The sequence below is a fragment of the Gymnodraco acuticeps genome, unplaced genomic scaffold (assembly GCF_902827175.1).
Source record: "Gymnodraco acuticeps unplaced genomic scaffold, fGymAcu1.1, whole genome shotgun sequence".
Taxonomy (NCBI): domain Eukaryota; kingdom Metazoa; phylum Chordata; class Actinopteri; order Perciformes; family Bathydraconidae; genus Gymnodraco; species Gymnodraco acuticeps.
Genome location: NW_022989800.1, coordinates 2,612,289 through 2,638,553, shown reverse-complemented (window position 1 = coordinate 2,638,553; position 26,265 = coordinate 2,612,289). Strand labels below are relative to the sequence as shown.

Sequence of the window (26,265 nt, the reverse complement as noted above, 5' to 3'; positions counted from 1 at the left end):
CAGTATGTAGTCATTTTCACTTAAAACAGGATGTTGCATTACACGGTTTTATTTAAGAGACAATTATTGAGGATATTTCTCCATAAGCAAACAGGATGAGTCATTGCTGGAAAACTGTTTTTGCACAGGCATGAGTATCCACACCGTTACTGGGCACAGTATTGAAAGAAGGATGGATGAACACATGATGGTATGAGCTACAATCGTTAGTGGGTATGTCATCAGCCATTTAACCAGGTACTGACTAATAGCTTGAAAAATCCCGCACATGTAAAAACCTAAATACATTCATGTCTAATCTCTTTAAAAATGCTCAGTATGTAAAACACAAACGCTCACAAATTAAGTGATTAATACACACCCAGTGGTTAAATTACACTTACTAACAAGGCCGATATGTCATTCAATACTATGCTTCTATTGACTTAAAACATTTATAGTAGAGCAGTCCTCATTGTTTCACTTCACAAAAGGAAAAGTTATATATTGCACAAACATGGAAATAATTTCAACAAGCAATATTAGGAAAGCAAATAAAAGAACAGATGTTTTGGTGTTACAGAATGCATTGTTACATTGTCAACTGTAAGTATGTGTACATATCCTGCTGAATGGATATATTTACATTCAGACAGGGCAGAGAGTGGGTTTCTCCCAACAAACAATTGAATCGATCAGTCAAACAGTTTATCTTTATTACAGTTTGTATGCCCTTACATTGTGAAGATTATGTTAGACAAGAAAAAAAACACTTGCCCTCTTTGAAAGTGTTTCAGTGGATGAATACATGACATTTTCATTGAGTAGAAACTGAGGTAGATTGAATTAAGAGACAAATTATTAAAAACTAGAGTGATAGACAAGTGACTCTATGCAGACTTTGCAGATTATTGAGTTTAAACAGGACCAGAGGTGGAAACAGCCTTCAGTCTAGTGTGTTTGTTTAATTTCCTTTAAAAGCTAATGTGTGGAATTCCAATTAAAAAGCCCAAGAGTCCAATTAGTTTTGGATTCCATTTGCGGTTTAACACAAATATATATTCGGCCTTGTGGCTAGTTCTACCCTTTGTAATTCAAACAACAATTGTATACATTATTAACTACATTAAACGCTCCCACTATCTAAATCATTCTCCCTCTGTCTACAAATCCAACCACTGTAGATGGATCACGAAAATAGTCATCACAATAAGTGCCATCAAACAAAGGACATGCGTGTTCATGCTCACAGACACACTTCTACCATAACATCAGAACTGTAGGTTCAAGTGATTTACAGATTACCCTGATATGCTCTAGTCGGGGCATCGTAGAGTTTTTACATTGTAAAAGCTGTCTGCCAGAATTGCCACATGATGATGATACCTTTGAGCCTCCACATATATAAAGCACTGCATCAGGTTTATGCTAGAGGGCAGCACAGCGTCACTAACAAGGGTTCAGTGGTTTTTGCTGAGTCATGGCAGTCAGGCAACAAGCTGAAATGTTCCGGCAGTAAAAGAAAAAAAAAAGGAATGGTTTTGCTATGCAATCAGTAGAGATTATGAGAAACATTAGCATTTAACACATGCTAAAATTGAAATGAACTGTTAAACATTTAAAACAACACAAACAAACACACACACACACACACTTTCACTAGATACATGATAAAATCAAATGCTTTTGGAACAAGTAATTTCTTCTCTCTGCCTAAACAAGCGATTTCCCTCTGGGCTGATTATATGACTATGGCTTGTGCTTTAAAGATCTTTGCAGATGTTTTCCGTATGGTGTAGGTGTGTAAGATAAGGCAACCGTTGACGATTAGCTCGAAACTCTAGGAGGATGCGAGCGTGTTTCCCTGCGTGCGGTGGGGGCGGGGGGGCCCATGCAGCTTCAGTGGTGGGCTTTGCCGTTGCCATTCATGTGGCTGGTGTTTGACAGGGACACCTCAGTGCTGTAGAGACAGTCCAGGAAACCTCTGGAGATCTCCGTCACCATGGATCTGTCTGGGATGGACTGGGCCATGCCGTAGATCGCTCCCTGAAACAACAGGAAGACACAAGGGAGTTTACAACTGCTCAGTAAGTGTTGCAGCCGTAATGAACCTAGAGCCAAGGTAAAACAAATCGTACTTGGTAGGTAATGTTAGTTATGTGGTTATGTATGTCACCTGATAAGACTGGGCAGCGGGGCAATTGTTGAATTGCGAGAGTTTTTTTTTCAAGTCAAAATCTTTTGTTAATAAAATACCTTTCTTGACCCAAGACCGCTGGTTGGTTATTGCTTAGGTTTGCGTGTCGTCAACCTTGCTCAATATATGATAGGAAGGTTTGGAAGACAATACATTAATAAAGTATAAAGACACACACACACTCCTTTTGCACAGAGAGATTATGAACAGTTTGTGGTTTGAGAGCATTTCAGGAAATATATGATTATTTACTATTCTTACTAACCTACTACTTGTACTTGCTTAAGGGTGTTACTACTTTTCCCAGCAGCATACCTTCCAACACCGCCCAGAAATATATTTTTTTTAGCTAAATACCCCCTGGTCTATTTGATAGATTTTAATGCTCTAAGTTGTGAAACTGCAGCTCCGACAATAATTAGGGGATAAATAAAAAAACCTAATAATAAAAAAAAAAGAATGAATCAAATATACTAAGTCATTTAAAGAGGTTTTTGCTCCATGTATGGTCCTTCCTTTCATTTCTGTTATTCAACTGTAGATGATGCTTCATTCCCTGGTGTGCTCTAAACAAACCTGATTGGCATGAAGCCGGTTTGGGCCTGTTGGGTGGAGTTCCCACTCCATTTAAAACTCAAAACACAAACAGCATACGCAGTATGTGCAGCAGGAAAACAAAATGCCACGTGTACTAAGAACATGGGACACAATAGATAGTGGCAGACATATTTGACATGCTTTGTCATGCCTCACAACAAATGAAAGTTGTACTCTCTCACACTTGGCACCATGATAGGTGGAAACAAAGAACACACACTAGAAGGATTCTCTCCTTAGTATTCTCAGGTTTCCACCTAAAGTCTAAAGACATGTAGGTCAGCTGAACAGGTGATTGTAAGTTGACTGGAAGTTTGGATTTTTCGATTATTTGGTAGCTTTTATTTTCTGAAAATATTTTTCACTGGTGTGAATTGTGTGTTTGAATAGCACCACACCAAAAGGGTGAGTTAAAGATCTTCAGATTTCAACGCAGTATATGTTTAATTTAACTTACTTCTTTGGAGTGGCAAAACATATTTATTTATGTAACCGTACTGGAGCAAATGTGACACTTTTTTAAAACAAATCTATTTTTAAATGCTTGGTTATATAGAAGATCCTCTCAAGTGTTTGTTGGTGTATATTTTGTATACTTACTACTGTACTGTATACATACTTTCTATTTATATGAATTTACTACTTAAACATACTGTATAGTCAGGGTATTATTGCAGCATGAACAAGTGTGTAGCAGAGCTCTCTCACCATTCCTGTGGTTTTCTCTTTGGGGTTCTTCAAGATGATGGCGACCTGCTCTTTGACATCATGGACAAACTGATCGGCGACGCCCTTCTGCGTGTGTAGGACTGTGCAACAAATGTGGATGCTGTGAAAGAGAACATCATCGAGTTGTCAAACTCCTGACTTCTAATGAAGTTATTCCATTTCTTGAATATTTCTTTCAATACGTACCTGGATGGGTACTGCAGAGTGTTCAGATTCCAGCCCTTTGTCGTCAGTGCGTTGGACAGACGGAAAATATCAAACTCATCGGAGCCTATTGCCACAACCGACACCTCGGGGTCCCCAAACACAAACACACCTTTAATCTTGGAGGTTCTGTCAACAAAAGAAACACAAAGTTATTGAAATGGTGCAAGTGATCATTTAAACAGTAGTTTTTAACAGATCTTGACCTGTGTGTCTTACTCTGTTTTGATTTTGCGAGCTGTGCTAATGATCTTCTTGGTGGCGTCTATGTATCCGTTCTCTCCTATGTGCATCATGGTCGCCCAGCAGGCGGCGATGATCCCTCCGGGCCTGGAGCCTGCCACAGAGGGCGAGGCGTAGATTCCCCCCTGCCAGTCTGGAGCCACAAAGTACTGGTAGTGCCGGTACTTTTTATCACTGTAGAGGATCACTGAGGAGCCTTTAGGGGCGTAACCGTACTGGAGAAGAATGTAGAAACGCAGCATTAGACTTGCAATAAAGTGTGGCCTAGAGGAGCCAGTATATATGTAACACTGGTCTTTAAACTATATGATTAATCCTTTATAAATAGTGAAATGTTTATTTTCTGGATTTGTTATAAGATGTTTTTTTCTTAAGTAGGCAAGCTTCTCACCAGCATTAATTTGGAGTGAATCAACAACCACTCCTTACCTTGTGGGTGTCTGCAGAGATGCTGGTTACACCTTTTACCCTGAAGTCGTAAGGAGCCAGTGGGTAACCAGCCTTGGCCATGAACACAATGAGAAAACCTCCCAGACAGGCATCCACATGCAGGGGGAGGCTGTAGCGCAGCGCCAGCTGGAACACAGCGAGGGAAAGTATAAGAGACTTGGCTTTCTTCTTCTCATTTCAGAAAATGTTCTAGGGGGAATGTGTCACTTCTCACCTTGGCTACTTCTTCAATGGGATCAATGATTCCATGTGGGAACTGAGGCGCCGAGCACACCAGCATGGCCGTGTTCTTGTTGATGGCTCTCCTCATAGCCTTGAGAGAGAAGAAATATGGACATAATTAATGTCTATGAGAAGAAGTCAATGAGCACATGCTGTGTCTGTGTATTCTCACCTTCACGTCTACTTTCATGGTTTTCTTGTCGAGCGGAACGTGAACAAGCTTCATCCTAAAGTAATGCGCTGCTTTGTCAAAGGCTGCGTGGACACTCAAAGGGGCAACACTGCAAAAAGTAGAAAAAACACAAAAACTAATGTTACAACTTCTGTAAAGATCAGTCAAAAACAAGCTTTAAAGAAATGATTGGATTCACCTCTTTATATCCATTTTAATCAAGGTTGACAATCTATTACTTGATTTGATTAGTGGTTTAAAACTCATGTCTTTTTACTTTATTTTGCTCAACAGTTGGTCTTAATTCATTACAGATTGCTGGACTTTATTTACGTGTGCCTGTTACCTGTGTAAGGTCTGATGATTTTCTTGAATAATCCACTTAGTGTTTGTTGCAGCCACTAGTGTGTAGCTCACGTGTTGTGCCATAAGGAAGTAAATGTCCTAACAAAAATGAAGTTTTGTTTGCTTGGGTTTTAAAACTGATGAAGTTGGCAACATAAATGTAACATCATATCGCAAATAAAGGCGATTCATTTCCTATTAGAGGTTTTTTTCTGTAACTTCTCTAATTTAAAATGTAGCAATGCAATTCTTAATTACAGCCAAAAAAATGTTACAATAACATGGAAAACCAAATGCTCTGTACTAGTTGGAATTTAAAGACATATCAGTTGAGAAATAAAAATAAAAGCTTTTACAAGAAATGTCAACCCCTTACCAATTTTATGACTTTGTATTTTAAACTCTTCTTAACCCTTTTTTGTCAATCTCTTTTTATGATGTAACTACGTTTTATCATGACACAACATAGTCTCTATTCCTTTTATTTATCCAAACTAATATTGAGACCTTTCAAAAAGGGACGGTTGCATTGTCTTGTCCTTTTCAAAATATGAAACTGATTTGCAGACACAAATATGTATAACCAAAAAACGTACTTATCAACTATTTCTAATAAAGCTCCACTTACATTTCAGGGTATTTGATCCCACGTTCATACGCCATGTCTCTGTACGCCTTGCAGGCCATCAGTATGCTCTCAGTTCCTCCTGAAGTGACCTGGACAAAAAGGCAGAGTTGTTGAAATGCTTTGGATCTATCCATCCTTAGTTCATACAATGTGAAGCATATGATGAGGATAACTTACTGCGCCGCAGGAGTTTGGTCCACCGTGGAAAAGTGTGCAAGACATTCTGACAACCTCTGCCTCCATCTTTCTTACCCCAGGAAAAATGTCAGGGTGAAGTGGGTTGCTCCATGCGAAATCTCCATATACCTAGGAATAAAAGAAAGGAATAAACAGGAGTTGTTTGTCAAAAATGACAAAAGAGAGTTCAGTCGTATCCTGCTTACTGTAGCTAACACTAAGAATGCATCCAAGTTCAACCTTGGACTAGTTGTGCTTGGAATGCCAAAGTCCAGAAATGTATACAAAGATGCATACCTTCACCAGGAGATTGGTCAGAGACTCATCCCCCCAGTACACTGTGCCCGAAACAAATCCCTTCTCCCACTTCACCTCATCTGCAACGACACAAGGGATTTCTCGTAAATATGCAAAAAGGCAACAGTCGGTAATGAAATATTCTCCAGGAAGTCTAAGCTAGACAGATAGTGAAGGTCAGGAATGAATGCCGACTTACTCAGAGTCTCGTACTCTCTGATCTTGTCCAGCACTTGGCTCTGGGAGAGGCCTTTAGAGGGCAGCTGCTTAGTGTAGCTCATCCCTTCCTTCAGAGTACACAGACTAGCAGACATGTCATCCAGAGCCTTGTTGAGCTGGGTCTGGATCTGTTATACAAAGAGGAAAACAACAAGTTAGATAAAGCATGTTATTCCCAGAAAGGAGTTATGGTGATGTAACTGTTTATCAGACGTGACCAAAACGTGTCTGTACTATCTACACTTTTTGTACCATTTTGATAAAGTGAGTTTCATAATGACCAGAAGTAGCAGACTGTTATCACCAGTGCATGATGTAACTTGTGCCAAAGGTCTCCCTCCACCCCCCACACCCTCTGCAAGCTGTACTCAGTCATCCATGAGTGACTCAGTGCACATCTGCTCGGAGAAGAAGGAACTCATTTACCACTGATACTTACTGTTGCGCCAACAAAGGGTATTTTTCTGACGAGTCGAAAGCACAGCTTCTTGATTCGCGACAGGAGACCTGTAGGCCAAAGACACGAGGCAGCAGCTGTGGTGAAATGGGCTCACACACTCATCCAACCACAAACATTAAACAGCTGACTATGACCTATAATCACTCGTCAAGACCAGTGCTCTATGAATAATGAAGCCGTGTTCACAAAGCATTTCATTCTGACCCTGAAAGCACTGAAGACATAACGAGTCCTCCACGAAGCCTCACTTTGTCCAAGTTTCACTCTCTACGAGCTGAACAGGTGGAGCTGACCTTGTTCATGAGGAATTCAACCACTGATTGATTGATGATAGCAGATCTAGAAAGTCTTGTTGTTAGAATGTACTAGCTTCAGAATAACAGGGAAAGTTCAACTCAAAGGTAGTCACTAAGATGAGCAAGAAAGCTGCAGAGAATATGAAAGTGAATAGGAGAATGGCGGCCAAACTCCAATACGGGAGGATTCTGCCTCATTAGCAAATATCTTTCTAGAATTTTTCTTAAATCTTTCTGATTTTGTCAGATTCATGACGTGTTCTCAAACCACAGAATTGTTTTTATCTTTATTCTTACAATGATAAATCCCATTGTTCTCATCCATTAAAAAAACACCTGTGACAGCTGATCCTAACTAGCAGGTAAACACAAGCACCACTTAAGGGAACAGACATCTTAAAGGAAGTTGGAGAACAATTAAGTCAAGAACACCAGGCCATACATAACAAAAAAGTCATTAGTATTGACGTTTTTTTATTTCTACAGGAAGTGAACTTCGTACGAGGATGTTTTTTTACCTAGTGTCAGAAGTGGAAGCGTAATAGCATATATAGAATCTAGTGCTCAGTTCAGTAGTGTTTACTCATTTTAAAAGATCATAATGCTTTGAAAAATAAATAAGTTTGTTTTTTAAACTATTGAAATTTGAGTGAAATCCTATATAATACAACTAGAAGAAAACGTTCTAACCAATTATTTTTGCTCAAAAGTCAACCCTCAAATGTTGTTGAATAAGGCCAAGATGACTCAAGAAGCTTTGTGAACATGGCAATTTTCATGAGTTATCATATCTGATTACCCCCCCCCCCCCCCACTTATCAGTCGTGTATCATGTGTAAATGATTACTTTCTTGCTCGAAGAAGAAGCCTTTGATCCAGACGGCGCCCAGCGTGGTGATGACCGACGCTCCGATGATCTGCCAGGGCTCCAGGTCGGAGCAGTGTGTGTTGACCTGCCGCCGGCCCTGATCCAGGTACAGCAGCACCATCTCCCTGTACACCTCCAAGGCACTCTGCACAACCACATACAGATACCATGTGAAACATTAAGAAGAACAAAATAACTAAACATCTGCCCAGTGACACAATCATGACCACATTGTAAAAAAATAAAAAATTCAATTTCAAATTGTTGTTAGATTTCTTGAGACAAGATGAGGATATTTGTACCTGCATTTCACATGTTAACTATGAATGCATGTATTATCCCATAAAACACTGTTTAAATGATCCAACAGTCAAGCCCTAAATCCTTAGTCTCATCTCTGGAAATGGAAAACTGAAGTCCAAGTTTGCTTGATAAAGATTGAACTAGTTATTCCGAACCCAAAAATATTTTTTAGAAATATGAACAACATTACGCCAAGAAACAGAGACACATTTCCAAGAACTCCCTTTCAAGAAAGAGAAACTTTGTAAACTACTGACTTTAAAAAAGGTACAAAAACAACCCCCAACGAGAAGCTATATTCACAGTATGTCAAAGTCAAATGTCCACAACACTCAAGTATTTATCATTCAATAACACAACCCTCAAATATTAAGATAACTATAAGAATCCTAATATGGTTAGCTATGAATATTTATATTAATTCAGGCTCGTATTCAGTTCACATATCCCAAATGTTAGTACTTACATCAGAAGACATTGTCAGACCTATCGGGGTTCAGTTCCTCCTAACACTAACTAAAACTGTCGTGTTCTCCAGGTGAGAGTGAGAGAAAGCTCAGCTGCCTGCATGTCTGTCAGCAGACTCCTCCCAGCAGCTAGACCGGCAACAACACATCCAGCCAGTGAGGGATGTTTTGCAATAAATCATGCTTCAACAAGACAGGAAGTTCCTCTCAACAAAGTCAGATTTTAAGTTATATTTTCAAAATGTAATCCTGATCACAAATTAACGCTGAACCCTTTGTTATTAATCTGAATGTGAACGGAACTCACAAAACAATACCTGAGCCTAGAGGCAGCAATATGACAGAAACTGACTCACGCATACCATTTCACAAGTGAAGCAAAGTAATCTTTCCACTATCTCTCATCTGCTGTGTTTTTATTACACAATAGCAGACCCTTTTGATAACCTGGAACCTTGTTTTCTCCACCTCAGCCACAATCAGAAGCTTAAGGTTCAAAAGACATTATATTAAGTAATAACCCCAGTCTGCGCCGCCTGATATAAACATCCCATAATAGCACAATGAGGCAAGCTCTGTTGTGCAATTGAAGGTTTTGAAACAATGTGTTGTGTTCAAGTACTTCAAAGCATAATTGACTAACAGTGAAAATGCATACATTTAGCTTGATGATGAGGATAATATGAAATATCCAATATAATATATAATATAATATTCAAATCATTTAGTGAATGAATGGAGGGCTGTCAGTGAGAACAGGAGTCCCCCCCCCCCCTGCTTAGTCTATAGCTGTCATACCTGCCTGTTTAGGTAACATGTTCTTATTCAGGTTGGACTAGATCAGCTGAACAGAGGTGGGGAGAAAAAATCCATTACTATGTGTTGACGGTGAGGGTTTGGGTTTTCATGATAGGGATCGTGTCTGTGAGTAAAGGTAGCATGCTGGTATGAAGCACATTACTGGTGGCTGTCACGTATCTGCCATAAAGGCAAAGATTAAACTGCGTTATCTCACATCAGTGCAAAAGGCAAGTCTGATCCTTATCCTGTTTGTTATCCAACTCACTTTATGTCTACAGGTTCGCCTTCGGGTCCTTTCCCCACAACAATTCAATGCTGTCTTTGCCTCAGGAAAAGTGATACAGAGTTCACACAAAGACACTTGCTCCAGTATTGTCCCACTTATTGCCAAACAGTGGACGCCCATTCCTTTGCTCCCCCTCGTACAACATTTGGCTATTCTGTAAGGAGAGCTTTTGTTGTCTCAGAGAGTAGGTCATGTTCTCATGGAAATGTACTGGGTGTGAGGTGGCTGCTCCTGGATACATCAAGGAGAAACAAGACTGTGAGCAACACCGCAAGTCAAACAGGGATCCAGAAATCATTCAGGGGGAGATCATTACTTATTTTCTCTAACCGCTTACAAAGCGTCAAAGCTGTTGTGTCATGATTTGACATTTAGCCCAAAAGTACGCTTTTAGAGATACTTCTTCTTCCTCAAAATGATCTGCAGGAGTCCCTGTGACACACTTTGGATAAACATGTTGCACTGACAGACAGCTGTTATGTGTCAGACTAGCCACAGTAGTGCTGAGTCTATGGTCTGGTGTCTACCATCAACAAAACTTGATTCTGCTCCTTTAAGAAAAATCCCCCAAATCTGAAAAGCTCTCTGGTGGCAGTACTAAAGTAATGCTTTGTTTAAGCTTCCTGCAGGTTTAAGTATGGCAGGGTCTGGAATCTTACAGTGGCTGGCTCCTACAATAAACAATAGGAAGGAGCTGCAAACCCTACACGCTGACATAGATTTAGACTTTACATGAAGTCCTGTACAGGAAGCACCTTTAACACTTTCTGTGAATGTCTTATTTTTTCTGAAAACATACTGTGGCTCGTGTTATGCAAAAATATCCCATTACAGGAGGCTTTAAAGTATCAATATATGTTAAAGGTTTCTTCAAAAACACCCTGAAATCTGAAGACCAAGGCTTTCTTAATAGGGGTCACAGTCAAACACACTGTTTGTGGAGGTGCAGCATCACTAAGAGCAACACTAGGCAGCTCGCTAGCTCACTTTACTATTGGTAAACAAGTCTTGGTCTCTTTAAGCGTCTTGTAGCAGCCCTGCCACCGTCCTGAGTGTAAAAACAGAAACAAGTGAAGCAACACTTACCCAGTAGTCCATGTTGTCGAGGCAAACTCTCGCTGAAAGTCCTCTTTTTTGTCTGCTTCTCAGGAAAGTCACCTCCAGCAGCCTGCCTTCGAGTCTTCGGCTCTCATCTACATGCTACTAACAAACACAGCAGCAAGCTATTAGCTAACCCTGATTCAGGAAGTGCCCAGCAGCCTGGTAAAGCTGCGCCCGCGCGGTCTGAGCATGTGTAGATCTAACAGTGCTGCGGATCACCACGAGACCGCTGTGTGTGCGGGGCCACATGGTTTGTAGATCTACCACTGAACAGACAGGAGTGGCGCACGTTTTGACGTCCACAACTGAGTGAGTTACCAAAGAGCCGCATCATATGCTTTTCGTAAACTCCAACACCCAGTCATATTAGTGCATTGCAAATAAAAAAAATAAAAATAACATAGCCTAATCAGATTTGTTTCAAATAATGAGGTCGAAATTCATACAATATCGTTTTTAAAGTAAGGCCTATCATTAATCGTTAATAGTTGTATCCATCAACGTTGATGAGCTCACACAAATAATGTATCTATCTAAATTAATACATTTACATATCTTAATAATAAAAATCCACCTTTTTTGTAGGAAGTTAAACACTTTTAATCAACATAACTTTAATAATAAAGTTTATCTGTAAAAAGTTTAGAAATTAATTCAGTTTCTACTGGAATACTCTGTTCAACACCATTAATTAAATGTCCTTTATCCTTATGTTATGTATCGCCTACATAATACAACACAATGTTCTAGAAGATTGTTGAATTCTATGAAATTGATATAAAATGATGAATGATAAATGATTGATATTTCAGTTATTCTTTAATGGCAATCATGACGAATCGCGTGGTATTAAGTTACTCTTTGAGCGACAAAAACATGTTTATGGTTGTTAAATATACGTTTAGGTACCATAGACGTCTCTAGAGCATGTGGCAACTGAACTGTGAGTTCTTTGTTAAGAAGATGGCGATAAGTATGTGGCATACAGTTGTGTAATGTTGTTCACCTATACCATATGTTTGACGTTACATGAATGCATCGTCTGCTGCTGCTTTTGTAATAAGATTAAATGTTGTTTTCTTTTTAGGAGTGTAAACAGCGCCTCCCAGCGGCTGAGCTTTGGCACTGCAGCTGACCCCCAACAACAACATGAGGAGGACACATGCTGCACCTACAAAGCTCTTCTCTAGTTCACATAGTTTGCGTTCTTTTGAACGGGGTCTTTTTTTATGTAATATTAATGCTGAAGCTACTGACACAAGGGAGAACACTGCTGTGTAATATTAGTCAAGTAACAACTTTTATATTATAGATTGATTAACATTTTTCACTCTTTATTTTTCTCAGACTGCCTGTGCTGCAGCACCTCTTTCCACCCTCTGTCTGAAACCAGAGCCCAGTCTGCTCTGATTGGTTAGCTGGCCGGCTCTGTTGTGATTGGTCCACCGCTTAGAGATGTCCCAATCCTTAGCGTTTCATACAATGTGTTGGGTGCTAGCCAGTAGAAGCAGGGGCGCCGTAAGGGAGTGAAAAGTTTGGACGATTCTAAGGGCCCGTGACTGACAGGGACCCGAACTATTTTAGGACATTAAGAAAAACATGTTCAACCCTCCTATTGTCTTCGTTCCCCCCCCCCAAATTTCATTGAACACCCTTTCAAACTGTAAATATTGTATCAGACTACTGGTGTACATGAACAACTGCAGTAAATATACAAATAATTGACACTGAACATGTATTGCGTGTGCCAGGTGTGATTCACATGGGGGGTTTGGGCACATAAGGGGGGGAACACATCTAGAGTGTGTGTGTGTGTGTGTGTGTGTGTGTGTGTGTGTGTGTGTGTGTGTGTGTGTGTGTGTGTGTGTGTGTGTGTGTGTGTGTGTGTGTGTGTGTGTGGGGGTGTGGGTGTTTGTGTGTGTTTTATCGGGAACACCATGGGTGTTACAAAGTTGACTAAATCATCCAAAATTCAATGAAAGTGGTGATCAGCAATTGTATAAGTTCAAATGTCTACTGTGAAGGATATCATAAAGCCTTGATGCAATCGAATCTGAAACAAAAAAGTTATGATAAATCGGTCAGATTTGACCCGAAGACAACAGGAGGGTTAATGTGATATCTTTACATGGGGCCCAAAATCCCTGGCGGCGCCCCTGAGTAGAAGCGTGAGTGTTACATAGTGATGTCACTATGTTGTTGAAGTAAACAAAGGACTATAATTGAGGTGTTTCAGGTAGGTGGGGGGTTGGGAGATAAACCCCCTCTGTTAGGAACTTTGGGATTTTAGCCTTTGCAAAGAATTTACTTTTCCAAAAACCTATAAAACACAACCTATAACGGAAATGGAAAACCTCAGAAATTCGCCTGAGGGGCTTAGAGTGTTTTATATGAAGTATACCTGACTATCATCATCTAAACAGGCAGGTCTGTGTTGGTTAGGGTCCAAAGTACTAAAATGAGCCTTGATGATGCATCATGCTCTATATGCACATCTTAAAAGGACCAAATGAAAAATAAAACCTAGTTTATTAGATAGATAATTGTAACTAAGGTGATTTAGGCTAATTATATTTTCTTGGGATTGAAAACTAGCACATTTCAGAGTTGGCTGCCTTACTCGAACAGTTGATTTCACCAGTAATTTTAATTTAGAAAATATAATTATAAAATTACAATGCTGGAGGTCCACCAGGAACATACTTACCTGACATAGTAACTTTACCATTCAGCAAAATTATTGATTGTGTAAAATTGACTCGGTGGCAATGCAGAATTCTTGAAAATATAAGATATGTATATCCTAAATATTTTCAACAGTCATCGCAGAACTATTGAATTTTACGCAAGACTTTCAACTAAAAGCCCGCAAAAAAGTATTTGTAAATGAGATTGTTTATATAAAGTTAAGTCGATATGGTTATCTTTGATTGCTACATTTTTATTTAACATTCACGTACTTACATACATACGTACATAAATTAGTAAAAAAAAAAAAAAAGTACACTTGTCCTTCTTTGAGTCACTAATGAACTCAAGGTGTAACATCGTAAACAGGCTATCAGAAGAAAGGAAAAGCATGGTGCATTAGTTTAGGGGGTGAAAGAGGGCGACGTGCAGCCACAGCCCTATTCGTGCTTACAACCTTTAGAAAAGACAAACTGTGTCCATAGGACAGCTATTCCACTGTAATTGGCATACACTGTCTTCTAAAGCTGAGGTGAGCGGTACAATGCATTGCCTGTGAAAGGAAACTCCAAAGCACATTAAAAGTGAATTACTTATTGTGTAAAGTGTGTTCGGGTCATTCCGGTCACGACGCGTGCACCTCTCCAAAGCGCACACGTCTCCAAAGGCGCACTCCATACTTTCTAAAAGGCAGTCACATTGTTGAGGGGTTTTACAAGAGGTGTACATATGGCATCCGGGTTGCAATTAAATGTTTTTAAGATGTTTTTTCTTTCTTGAAGAAGTTTCCCTTTTTCCTTTTCTCTCTCTCCCGGCAGCTCTTTGCCAGGAAGAAGAAGAGGAGGGGGGCACATTGAATGGCTTCGCTGCTAGTTTGGGATGACAACAATCTGGTCAGCGAGTTGTTGGACTTTGATTGCCCCCCTCAAAACGTCCTTCAAACAAAAAGCTGAAGACGAAAATAAAGCCCCACCTGGTACCTCTGTTTGCTAAAATAATAATAAATAGATTTCGTATTATAAATAAGCAAAGGAGACTGTAAAGTGAAGTGCTAGAGGAAGTATTAACCAGGAGCATCAGGCAGGTATCACCTGCTCGGGAGCTTGCTCAGTTTATTGTTAAATATTGTTAAATCACTTTTCGTAGCAAGTCTGCTCCGATATCTGCTATTTCCACAGCAACTGCGCGCTTGTGTTTGCCTACACTTTGCATAACAAGCAGGACACTACAGCACACTGATAAAAAAATCAAGGGGAGACACTGACAACTCCAAACCCACACCTGTCCACGATATCCGAATATGGATTTGGCACAAATGATTATTTGTAAAGTGGTAATATTTAGTTTACTTTAGACTTTCCGTGCCTTTTATAACAGCAAAGCACCATCTCGTATCTCACTGGTATATTTGTCCAGTTTATTGAAAGCATATGGTTATCAGATTGTTCCCAAAACACATATTTAGACAGAAAGTTAAGGAGAGCTTTTTGTTATCCTTTGTTGGCAATTGTAAATCATGTTTGAGCTCTGCCACACTTCCCCTCCCCCCACCGTCACGACTGAAACGTGTCTGCATGTTGTTGACATATAAAAGTAATCTTTAACTTTCTAAAAGTAAAGTTACATTATTAAATCTAATGCGCACCCAAGTTGTGCCAATAGTGGACATGTTTTTGGAGATGTCATAACGCACACATATAGGATCACACTACAGCAGAAATATAGATTTTATTGTCGTGTCACACGACCAGAGCCTTTGTACTATCACTTCCCGCAACGGGTTTCACCCTCTCATATACTGTGTGTTTGGGGGGCTCATGCGTAATTGTCTTTATCCAACAACGTGAGCTTTGCGCTCTAACGCAATAAGCAACTGTTTGTCCAAATCTAAAGGAATAAAAATGACTTTTTCTTTGATATAGATCCGAGTTTTTATGCAACCAGAGATGAGTGGCTTTTTAAAAAAAAATGGTGGCAAAAAAAAGAATACAGCAGTTTAAAGTAATTGAATGCCAACAAGTCATGTGATATGCGCACACTCCAAAAATATCCAACAGCATACTCTATTTTAAACAATTATTTTCAAAATAATCGTGAATGTAAAGTTGTTTTTAACCTCCATTTTTAGGTATGGTGAACTTGAAGTTGATTTTGGAAGCTAGTTTTGGCATATTCCAATGGACACTAAGCACCCAGCATGGCATGTGCCAATAACATGAGTGCGTAAAATGTGCCATTTCAAGTATCCATAAAGATAAAGATCCGATAACATCTGCAAAAGCAAACTCACACTTCATGTTAAAAAGTGTTTCTGGAGAGACATAGACTGATGAGTTAAATATTTGCCAAGAACTCCATTCTTATTCCAAAAATGTGCGCAAAAATGGTACGAAAATCATCCAAGTGTATTACTGACAGGATGTTATAACAATTGGAGTATATGGAAGGTTTTCAGGGAGAAGCAGAACATCGGTGATCCTGAATGATCACTGATTTTGAAGTCACACTTTTTGGAAAAAGTAAAATACATTTGGATGTCACTCAGGCTATAACATAAAGTTCTGCTTAACCTGCATGGCACTTTATACCACACACATGCACTTGATTGAAAATGACAAAGAATACACAAAGAAATACAGCAGTGTGAAGTCTGAGAGTGGGGGGGGGGAGAAGGTGAAGGACGCGCCGCCTGGAAGCTGATTGGCTCCTGACAGGCGCTGTTGATTCAGGCGTCCTCCGTGCAGAGAGATAAGATAAAGGCCATATAAAATAGCAGAGATGCGCATCTATCCCTCACTGTCAGCTGCACAGCTCCAGTGACCGCTGACTCCAGCTCCAGAGAGGATTAACGAGGGCTGCATCCTTATCCAAGCATCACCTGTCAGGTCAGTGCAAATATACCCATCCATCCTAAAAACCTGCACTAGAAAAATACGTTTGCTCATAGATTATTATTTATAAACCTGTTAAAAACTCATGGAAACTATTTTCAGAAGAAGAAACAATCTTAAATTACTTTTTACTTTAAGTTATTTCACTTGTGTTAACCTATCGAACCATATATTATATGATTGTGGTTATGCAAAAGAGTATTCATTATTTCAATTATATTCAACCTCAGGATGTCTCCTAAAGTTCTCTGCGCCTCCACTGATCTGCACACATCCAGAGACGCGGTGACGCGCAGCAGGTTTTCTCCATCTGCAGCCGGTAGCACTGCAGAGGACTCCGGGGAGAGCTTCTCTCGGAAAGCCCAGCCTGGCACAGGGGGGGAAGCCTCCTCAGGGAAACATGTGAAACAGAGAAGCAGAGGTGAGCCGCGGGGCCGGCGCAGAGTGAAGGCCAACGACAGAGAGCGCTCCCGGATGCACAACCTGAACTCGGCCCTGGACGCGCTGCGGAGCATCTTGCCCGCGCTGCCGGAGGACGCGAAGCTCACCAAGATCGAGACCCTGCGCTTCGCCCACAACTACATCTGGGCTCTGACCGAGACCCTGCACATGGCCGACCAGCGGGGGTACCTGCAGGGGGGGTCAGGGCTTAGCAGCCCGGCCAGTGTCTCCTCAGCGGAGTGGGACTCACCTGCAGAGTGTGCGACCTCAGCTGAGTGTGACCAGAGAAGCTGTTACCCCCCCTCTCATCACATGAAGTGTAACATTTTATCAAGAGATCCATCCAGTGTGTTCCCGGTCACCTTTTATATCGAATCATTGTGTGGTGAAAATGACCAAAACTCTTGGCAGTGACTCACTTTTGATGAACAACTCTGAAAACATAAAACTGCATTTCTCTTTATAGTTGAACACTTTTAGGCACGTGTCTCTCCCACACATAAGTTCAGGGACATCAGAGCAGGTGTTTCCTTTCAGCAACCAAGGGCAAATACAAATACATGAGATCCTAATTGGTCACTCACTCTCAAGCTTCTGCCCAATCAGATCTTACAAAAGCACCTTCACTGAGTTCACAAAACAAACATATACAAAGATGATCATAAGTGTCCTTTAAGATCATTTCGGTTGTTTTTGGCATGATTTCCGGACCATGTTGCACTTCATTTTGAAAAGCTCTTTACTAAAGAGCATGAAGCACATTCAATGATTAAGGCAGACAAGACAATTGCTGTAAGATAAACTTATTTATTTTGTAATGACATTCAAAAAGGTATTTTGAGCTGCATAAAAGTCTATTTATTTAATAAAATTGTAGAAAACATGTGTCAAGAAGTGGTTTTTCATTGTTTCCATGATTCAAAAGAACATAGTGAACATGTACAAGGACACATATTATTCAAACGCCGTGGCTGTCATTGGAAAGTTAAAAAAATTCTAGGAAGAGAAGAAATGAACACCATTATTTCATATTGATTTTCCTTTTGTAGTAAAGTCAATGTGCAAATCAACCTTTCTAAAGATGTCGTTTTTTCTCGTCGTGCCTACCAGGGACTGCTCTGAAACATAATGCGAGAGACCAATTTAAAGTTTTCCGAGTAGCATGAGCTGCTAAATGCTGTAATGTCTGGGATTATGTCATGCTGTCGGAGTGGAGCGTAGTCCGAGGCGGAGCTCAGCGCTCTACTTGGGGAACACGGTGACCACGTCGTAGCCCTCTGGAGGCGTCACTCGCTCACGTGCGTGCTTCTCGCAATAAATCTGGTCCTCCACAAAGAAATGTCCCTTCTGTTTGAGGTTGACGTCGCAGTCTGTGCAGGTGTAGCACTCAGGGTGAAGGAACTTGTCCCTCAGCTTCACCACCAGCCCCCTGAAAGAGAGAGGTAAAGATCACATTTCACTTGATGAACACAGTTCTTAACTTCATCCAGACAATTATCCATGAACTGGATTTCAAATATTTGGATTAGCTTTCCATGTTATGTGCACTGTGTGAAAGGTAAGGAGCAAACCTACATGGGTAAAGGTGTTTGGACAGAAGAACATTACATCGATATATGACTGCTACAAAATTGTATTCCAAAATAATTGGCATCAATCGGATTCTTATAGACTTCAGACACAGGGTTTCCACTGACATACAGCTACACATGACCTGCTTTGGTGTTGTTATGCCTCTATGACACACAGACAGTAGAGAGAAAGGTGAGGAAACAAAGAGAGACAGACACAAACCTCAAGTCCAAGCCATTATGTTTCTGATATACTGCTAACTATGGCAGGAAATGGTGTGAAGTCAGAATCTAAATAAGTACTAACCTGAACCAAGGCAGATCATATTGTTATTATACTACACATGCAATTTATGCAAACATTCAAGATTGTAGAAATGAGGAGTTACATTTTTTAAGTTTAAAATGGAGGTCTGATATCATTTAAAAACACAAAAAAGCACTATATTAATTCTGACAAGAAAATAGATACAACACTTAGACTTCAAAAACAACACACCATTGAAATGATAACCACAAAGGGTTTGTAAGAGTGTCTGGACACATCCATCAGTAAGTGGACCTGAAAAGGCTCGATGAGTGAACACAACATTCACAGCTCAACCAGTCTGGTCCTGCCTTTGTCAAAGTATCCGCCTGAATGCTTTTTATGATCTCAAACCTGGTTTGCTGGCTTTTTAAGAAAAAAGGGATCCAATCCCAAAAAACCTTTCAAACACAGAACAATTAAAAGAGAAGAGAAATCCCCCCACCACACACTAGTGGATCAGTAAAAGTTGATCGACGATTATATTTGAATGAGTCAATAGATTGTTTAGCTTTCTAGGAAACCCTACATGTGCCTTTAAAAAGGATATTACATCTCAAACAGGAACTCAAAGTAGGTTGAAAAAGTAGAATAGAATGTAGTTTAATGGAAATAAACTATTTCAAGGCGACTGCTGCCACAACACTTTGGTATTGGTAGTAACTGAATTCAGCCACAAGGGGGAGACAAACTGCAGAATGTGGAGGATGAAACCTTCTTTAATGGCCACACAGCCCACACAGTGAAACGTGACCTAGTTCTAGGAGCAGTGGGCAGCACCCGGGGAGCAATGGGGAGTGGGGGGACGTACGGTGCCTTGCTCAAGGGCACCACGGCAGGGCCCAGGAGGTGAACTGGGACCTCTCCAAGTATCAGTCCTGGCGACCTTACGGCTCCCAGTCCAAGCCCCTACTGACTGAGCACACTCCAGCAGAGACAACAACCTTTTGTGTTGCGTCACAACATTGTGGACATTTTAAGTGTAAAAACACTACGCAAGATTAACAGCAGGCGTCATTGAAAGTAGCGTCTAGAGATTAGATTCCGATGAAGCCATAAACACTGCTCTACTTCCTCAGTGTTGCAAATCATTACTGAGGAATCAGAAAGTACTTACACAATCCCAGATCCACATTTGTCACAGGAGGGTAACTTGTCCATGTTCCCCACCGAGGATCCCATCTTTGTTGCGGGTGCTTTCACACTCCTGAACCCGGACGGTTTATCAGGGTCACCTACACACACACAATGTATACATCACTTACATTGACTTACATGCATTTCCTGGAGACTTATCCTAACCTTAACCAACACATGCCTAACCAAGTCTTCACCCTAAAATGAATGATTCCCCTCATGGGGACCTCCAATTTGTCCCCATAAGGGAGGAGGGAGGGAGGAGGGAGAGGACACACACACACACACACACACACACACACACACACACACACACACACACACACACACACACACACACACACACACACACACACACACACACACACACACACACACACACACACACACACACACACACACACACACACACACACACACACACACACACACACACACACACACACACACACACACACACACACACACACACACACACACACACACACACACACACACACACACACACACACACACACACACACACACACACACACACACACACACACGAAACATTGTAAAGGGGAATTGCTGGACTGCTCTTTGAGGAATCTGATGCGTACCTGTCTCGAGGATCTCCTGAAGCACTTTGAATGATGCAGACTGTCGGGGGGGCTCGTCAGACTCCTGGTTCTCCTGCAGCATCTTGTACACTTCAGAGTCTGCGACTACAGGGGGCATCTTGCCCGCCTGCGAAGGATCTGAAGCAGCTCTGCAAAGCAAGAGTACAATTCAATCGGTCTGCAGAGGTCCAAACCGTTGTACATGTACACCATAGGACTTACAAAAGAATTAGAACATTTCAGTAAGTACCCAAGAGAGTGGAGATCTTACACATTGTTTATCTTCTCATGGTCTTAAAGTGGCGTTTAGTGACAAATAGTCAAATTGAGTGATTACCTCATCTTTACTAGACCTTGTAAAAACATGTTGCACCCAGCCTATTCAGGAGCTGGCCTTAATCTGTCAAACTCATCTAATCAGAAAAGCAATAAGAATCAACTCATAGCAGCAGTCAGAAGCAGACTAATCAGCCACCTTTGGGTTGGCAATAGAACGATTGATCATTGAATGCATTGTTATTCTTTGAACAGCTTTAATGTTAAAGATGAACCTATTGTTTGATGGAAGATGAATCACACATAAGTCAGAGGCGTGTGACTGAGCTAAAGCACGAGGGCAGCCTTTAGGGCATGGAGCACGCTGTTAGACTTTGACCTGCAAACAACGCACTGCTGTGTACGGGGGCAGGAGCAACGCTATTCAAGACGCCCAATCAAATATGTATCGTTTTAAGAGTACCCTTTATTTGAGATGTATTTCATTTGCTATATCTTGCGTGAGATTGGCCTTCATACTAGGAACTGAAGCACTTTCTCTTGCCAAAGCATTTCATTGACTGCAGAACAGGACAGCTTCTGGTCCACCGCTGCCTGTTTCTCCAAACCAGAGGCGTGCCAACCCTCATCTCCTGTAGGTCAGACTATACAGAAAACAACGCAGCTCCAAAACACCCGAATATCCTTTTCATCTGGATCCAGTCTCCATTAGGACCACTTGATATAAAGCGGTGTCTCAGGATACTGTTACAGCCTGTTTCTGTTTTGTCAAAAGGTCAAATCATATGTCCACCTAGTGGAGACCTCTGAAGTCCATGGAATTTGCAAGACTACAATTCCCACAGAGCCAGCCTTTTAAGACACGTACTGTATATGGGCATTCCGTGTGGCAACAGCTACGAGACACAGTTCTAATTACGCTCAAATATAACAGTAAGACAGACCATCTATGTTTTCTATTTGGTTTTACTTGTGGCTGAGCTCATTGGCTATCACGATGGTTTTCACTTCGTCCACGGCCTCGTTGAAGTCCTTGATGTTCTCTGAGGAGTAGAGACCGGAGGGGCTGTTGTACTGGTTGGTCACCACTGTGGGGCCGAAGCCGCTGAAGGGCAGAGCGCTCCTGTTGTGGGTGGAGCCTATGTGTTTCACCTCCTGTAGAAGAAATGGAAAATGGTACTGTTCAAGCTTTTTGTCAGTAACCAAGCATCGAAGTAGTGAGCGCAGAGATTTGTGACATAACTCAGTCTGAAACATGCAACACCCGCGGTGCAGCTCGATGCGACGGTGGTCCCTACGTTTGACGCCTTCAGATGTCACTTTATCATAAACTTGCACATGTAGAAACATGCAGATGACTTCCTGTTATGACATATTACTCAATATCTGAAAACACCCAACCTCCGGTGTTTTCAACAATGAATACAAATGTTTTGCATCTGCACATTTAAAACTGTTCAGCTGAAAACTATTTGCGTCTTGAACTGCTGCTTCCAGTTTGACTCAGTCACACATCATTTAGCAGGATAATGTAGACTGGGGATTTGGCCTTAATTATAGCCAATGCTTTTTAAAGGCAATTACGACATGACACTGGCATCCCATGAAAGTGGCGCATGTAGCTCATGCTTCTCAGTGGGAACACGGAAATGCCTCCACAAATAGCTCATGCTTCAAGCATCTGACAATAGCAGAATATTCCAGAGTCTGAAACTAGCATTGACCAATAGCCCTAAATGTAAGAAGCATTGTTTTAAAGTACTAAAACAGTGAAGTGACAGACTCCAAACAAGCTTTCCAAACATGTGGAGTGAGAAAAAACATCTGTGACCTGTGACACACACACACACACACACACACGGCCGACATGAATTCACACTTTGGCTGCAACTTTCCGCTCAGTGGGCAGGAACTGAGGCTTGCGTCAGAGTTGGCAGATAAACTACCGTCTCCTAGGAAACCTCCTGTTGGGAAGTAAACAATGACTTCATCACTGGTAGTATAAAAGAAAAGAAAAGCAGCCCACAAGGTTCTGTGGGCGCGGTGGGAAATGAACGTGCAGGCTTCCAGAAACTCTATGGCTACCTGGAGAGATTCCAGTTACAGGCTGAGTTAAAGAGGTATTCAAAGACCATTCTGTCTGATGTCGAGATGCTGGACACACACCTTTGGCTCTGCTGACAGATTCATCTTGTACGGATGTGATCTCCCTTCCTCAGATGAAAGCGGGGACCACAATTTAGTTTCTGACCTGCAGAAAAGAACAAGGACAAGATCACAACATTATCTTACTAGCTTTAAACGCAACAACTTATCTTGTGTTACCTGTGTAGCGGCACAGAAACATCCCATGCCTGTGTATTTCAATGCAACAGACCCTTTGCATGTTTATCATTTAGCTCCGACAGCTCACCCAACCCTGCATTCAACACATTCCCTCTTCATTTCAACAAACACATTTGTTTCAACCTGCCCATTACGACACCTCTGCTACTTGAAATCATGGTATGATGTCCTGCAGTGACACAGCGCAGATTTACAACACAGCTTAGCATTCACACACTTCTCAAACTCGAGTGCAACAAAAGAGAGACTTAAGCAGGATGAATAACCATCACGTCACTCCCTGAACACCTGGATGGCAGCTGTCTCGTATTACTCCATGCAGATCAGACTGGCACATGTAGCTACGGCCCACCTGTCTACGGAGAGCACCATCTCCTCGATGCACCCCTTGATCTTGTTCTGCGCCGCCAAGTGAGTCATGGGCTCAGTTGGTTCTCCGTCGATCGCCAGGATCATGTCTCCAATACACAGGTTGGCCTGGGCAGCTTTACTCCCTGGGGTGACCTACAACACAGGAGACATGATTAATGATAGGAAAACACAACTCTTTGTGGGCTGTATGGGAGCTGGCATACTTACCCTGGAACTACAACAATAACTCAAATGATAGGTCAAGAAAAAAAATAATAGCACCAACTTTTTTGACAATTGACAAGTAAAATGCTGTTTTTAGCCACTTCATATGGAGATGTTCTGCTTTTCAATGTTTTATGTAAAATATCAACTTAGATTTGGAGAAAACAGGATGGAAATGTCTTCATTTATTGATGTTTTATAGAGCCAGCGATAATATTTCGGCAAAAATAAAATGTATGTAAAATATCTTGAATCATTAATAGGTGTAAACCACACCTTTGACTCACTGTACAGTCAGATATAACTTTATAGTCTGAAATCTTGTTTTCTAATCAGAGCTTAAATCGTACATAGTTTAACTCTGACCTTCACACACATCTCATTATTTACAGTAAACACAGTAGACACTCGCAGAGGTGTTTCAGATAGAAACCAGCATGAAGCAGAGGGAGATTCCAGCTCAGTCCTGGAATTCCTAATCACGTTTCCATGGGTGGAGTTAGCGACCACGGTAACAACATTTATAACAGGAACAGCAGCCGACACTCAGGCGAAGTACACAGAGGAGGCTCATACTCTGAGCCACTACTGACACAGGACTGTATGATGTGTAATAAAGATTTGCATTCATTTCTGTTGTGAAGTAACAATGGGTTGAAAAAGCTCGAAGAGGCGTTCAGGGACACTCAGGGATGTCAAAAATAAGATTATTTCACCAACATAATGCTTTGAAATTATGACTTTTAAAATAATTATGACAGCTAAAAGTTATCAGAAAGTCTGCAGACACTATGAAATACCGGTAACGGTATACTTACACTACAGTGTTGTTTAACTTGTAGCATACATTTAAGTTTACAGTTAAGTAACGTATAACAAAAACACAATTCACCAGCAACCGAAAAAAGATATCTCAAATAACATTGTAACTGAAATAGGGAAATAATGCTACAACAAGTGCTCGAATTAAAACGCTGCAGTCATTAATGTCAGTAGCTGAAAGTACAATATGCCGACACTAACAATAACTCACGTTAGCTACATGTGTGCCATTAGTTTATTCTCTATGAAGTAACGTTAGCCTTTTGTTAACACCAGCTAACTTTAAATAGCAGTGTGTCCTCGAGAGGACACAGCGCGAGGTGAGACCTTTTGTCGGCACAAACCCAGGTGTGGTTACACTGAGTTATGAAGGAGCAGCTAACAGTAACACTTACCCGGGAAATAGTCAGGGGCTGCTCGAAGTCCTTACCGCCAACCAGCCTAAAGCCCCAGGGTCCAGGCCCCTTCACGACTACCCGGAGAGGCATACCGTTAATTTAAGTTTTTAACCGAGTCGTTACGGTGTTTAAAGCTATGCTTCAGACCACCAGTTCACTTCCTACAGCATATGACATGTGCAATGATCGATAGGCAGAGTTAGAGCCGCAGCATGAGAGGAGGTGGACCCTCAGGTTACAGTCCGACGAGTAGATTTTGAAGTTTCCACGCTGATAAGTGAGAGTACACAGATCGTGTATTGAGAAAATGGATCACTCCATATTGTCTATGGGGAACTGACCAGACTTTCAGGGAAGTCAGGTGATTTTGTCCTAGTGGAAGAAAGAGCCCCAAGAACAGCAGCAACCTTTATATAACCATCCATTTGTCTTAAAGTTGCACTGGGTGTTAATGTTCCCTTAAGACAATACACTTGGGCACTGTTTGTTTTTTGGAGTCAGTCCCACATACAAATGACTGCTGCTGTACATATTTCATTGAGTGTTAATCTTCAGGACTGCATCTAAAATAGTGTCCAATAAACCAAAAACACACTCCTGTTTGAGTAACATTAGTTAAAAAACTGCAGTGCCCAGCTGAATTAAGGTATGTTGGTAGTTTAAAAATAAATAAAAACGTAACAATACATTTTGAAGTTAAACATCGAAGAGTGGAGAGCAAAGCCAGAAAGTGAGACAAACTGCATTGTTGGTTTTGGTCTATTCTTGGCATCTATTTACAACAAGAAAATAGGTTAAAGTCTGACTTATCCCTAAAATTAAGAATAAAATGTTCTTCACAATCAAAAATGCCTCAGACCTTTGTTTTTGTTCTGTCCTGATAAAATAAAAAACAGGAGAGAAAATGTTATTTCCCCCCCCCCCCTCTTCCCCATTATTTTTGTAAGGACTCCTGTGTGTTATCACTTGATTCAAAAATCAATGTGTGTCGAGAAAACACTGGCACATCAACACCAGACATCTGGTACTTAACAGGCGCACACATTATTTTGAAACTTTGTTTTGAACAAATGTTTTCACCCACAATAGTTTGTATTTGAATGCTGATTGGGGGCTGCAGTTGAATAGCCTCATTTGGAATTAGATTTTTTTTTTCTTAAACTGACCCC

The 26,265-nt window shown here is 41.0% G+C and overlaps 3 protein-coding genes across 4 annotated transcripts; 1 reads left to right on the top strand and 2 right to left on the bottom strand.

Moving 5' to 3' along the window:
- Positions 1-33: 33 nt before the first annotated feature.
- Positions 34-11,208, bottom strand: sgpl1 (sphingosine-1-phosphate lyase 1). Of its 2 annotated transcripts, none has more exons than XM_034225706.1 (14): positions 11,027-11,208; positions 8,063-8,228; positions 6,899-6,966; positions 6,440-6,587; positions 6,241-6,320; positions 5,944-6,072; positions 5,767-5,855; positions 4,794-4,902; positions 4,614-4,712; positions 4,379-4,525; positions 3,926-4,164; positions 3,689-3,835; positions 3,482-3,602; positions 34-2,025 (listed from the first exon to the last, which is right to left on the bottom strand). In XM_034225706.1, the coding sequence occupies exons 1-14, from the start codon at positions 11,036-11,038 to the stop codon at positions 1,879-1,881; spliced, it is 1,701 nt and encodes a 566-aa protein (XP_034081597.1). In that variant the 5' UTR covers positions 11,039-11,208; the 3' UTR covers positions 34-1,878. The 2 variants fall into 2 exon arrangements, with proteins under 2 accessions (XP_034081597.1, XP_034081600.1); XM_034225709.1 differs by lacking the exon at positions 11,027-11,208 and adding an exon at positions 8,853-9,136.
- Positions 11,209-16,851: 5,643 nt separating this feature from the next.
- neurog3 (neurogenin 3) lies at positions 16,852-17,475 on the top strand. Its single transcript, XM_034224735.1, has one exon. The coding sequence runs from the start codon at positions 16,852-16,854 to the stop codon at positions 17,473-17,475; it is 624 nt and encodes a 207-aa protein (XP_034080626.1).
- Positions 17,476-17,852: 377 nt separating this feature from the next.
- On the bottom strand, positions 17,853-25,399 carry pdlim1 (PDZ and LIM domain 1 (elfin)). The gene is made up of 7 exons (XM_034226189.1): positions 25,094-25,399; positions 23,653-23,804; positions 23,121-23,205; positions 21,925-22,109; positions 20,679-20,827; positions 20,057-20,174; positions 17,853-18,490 (listed from the first exon to the last, which is right to left on the bottom strand). The coding sequence occupies exons 1-7, from the start codon at positions 25,184-25,186 to the stop codon at positions 18,304-18,306; spliced, it is 969 nt and encodes a 322-aa protein (XP_034082080.1). The 5' UTR covers positions 25,187-25,399; the 3' UTR covers positions 17,853-18,303.
- Positions 25,400-26,265: the final 866 nt, after the last annotated feature.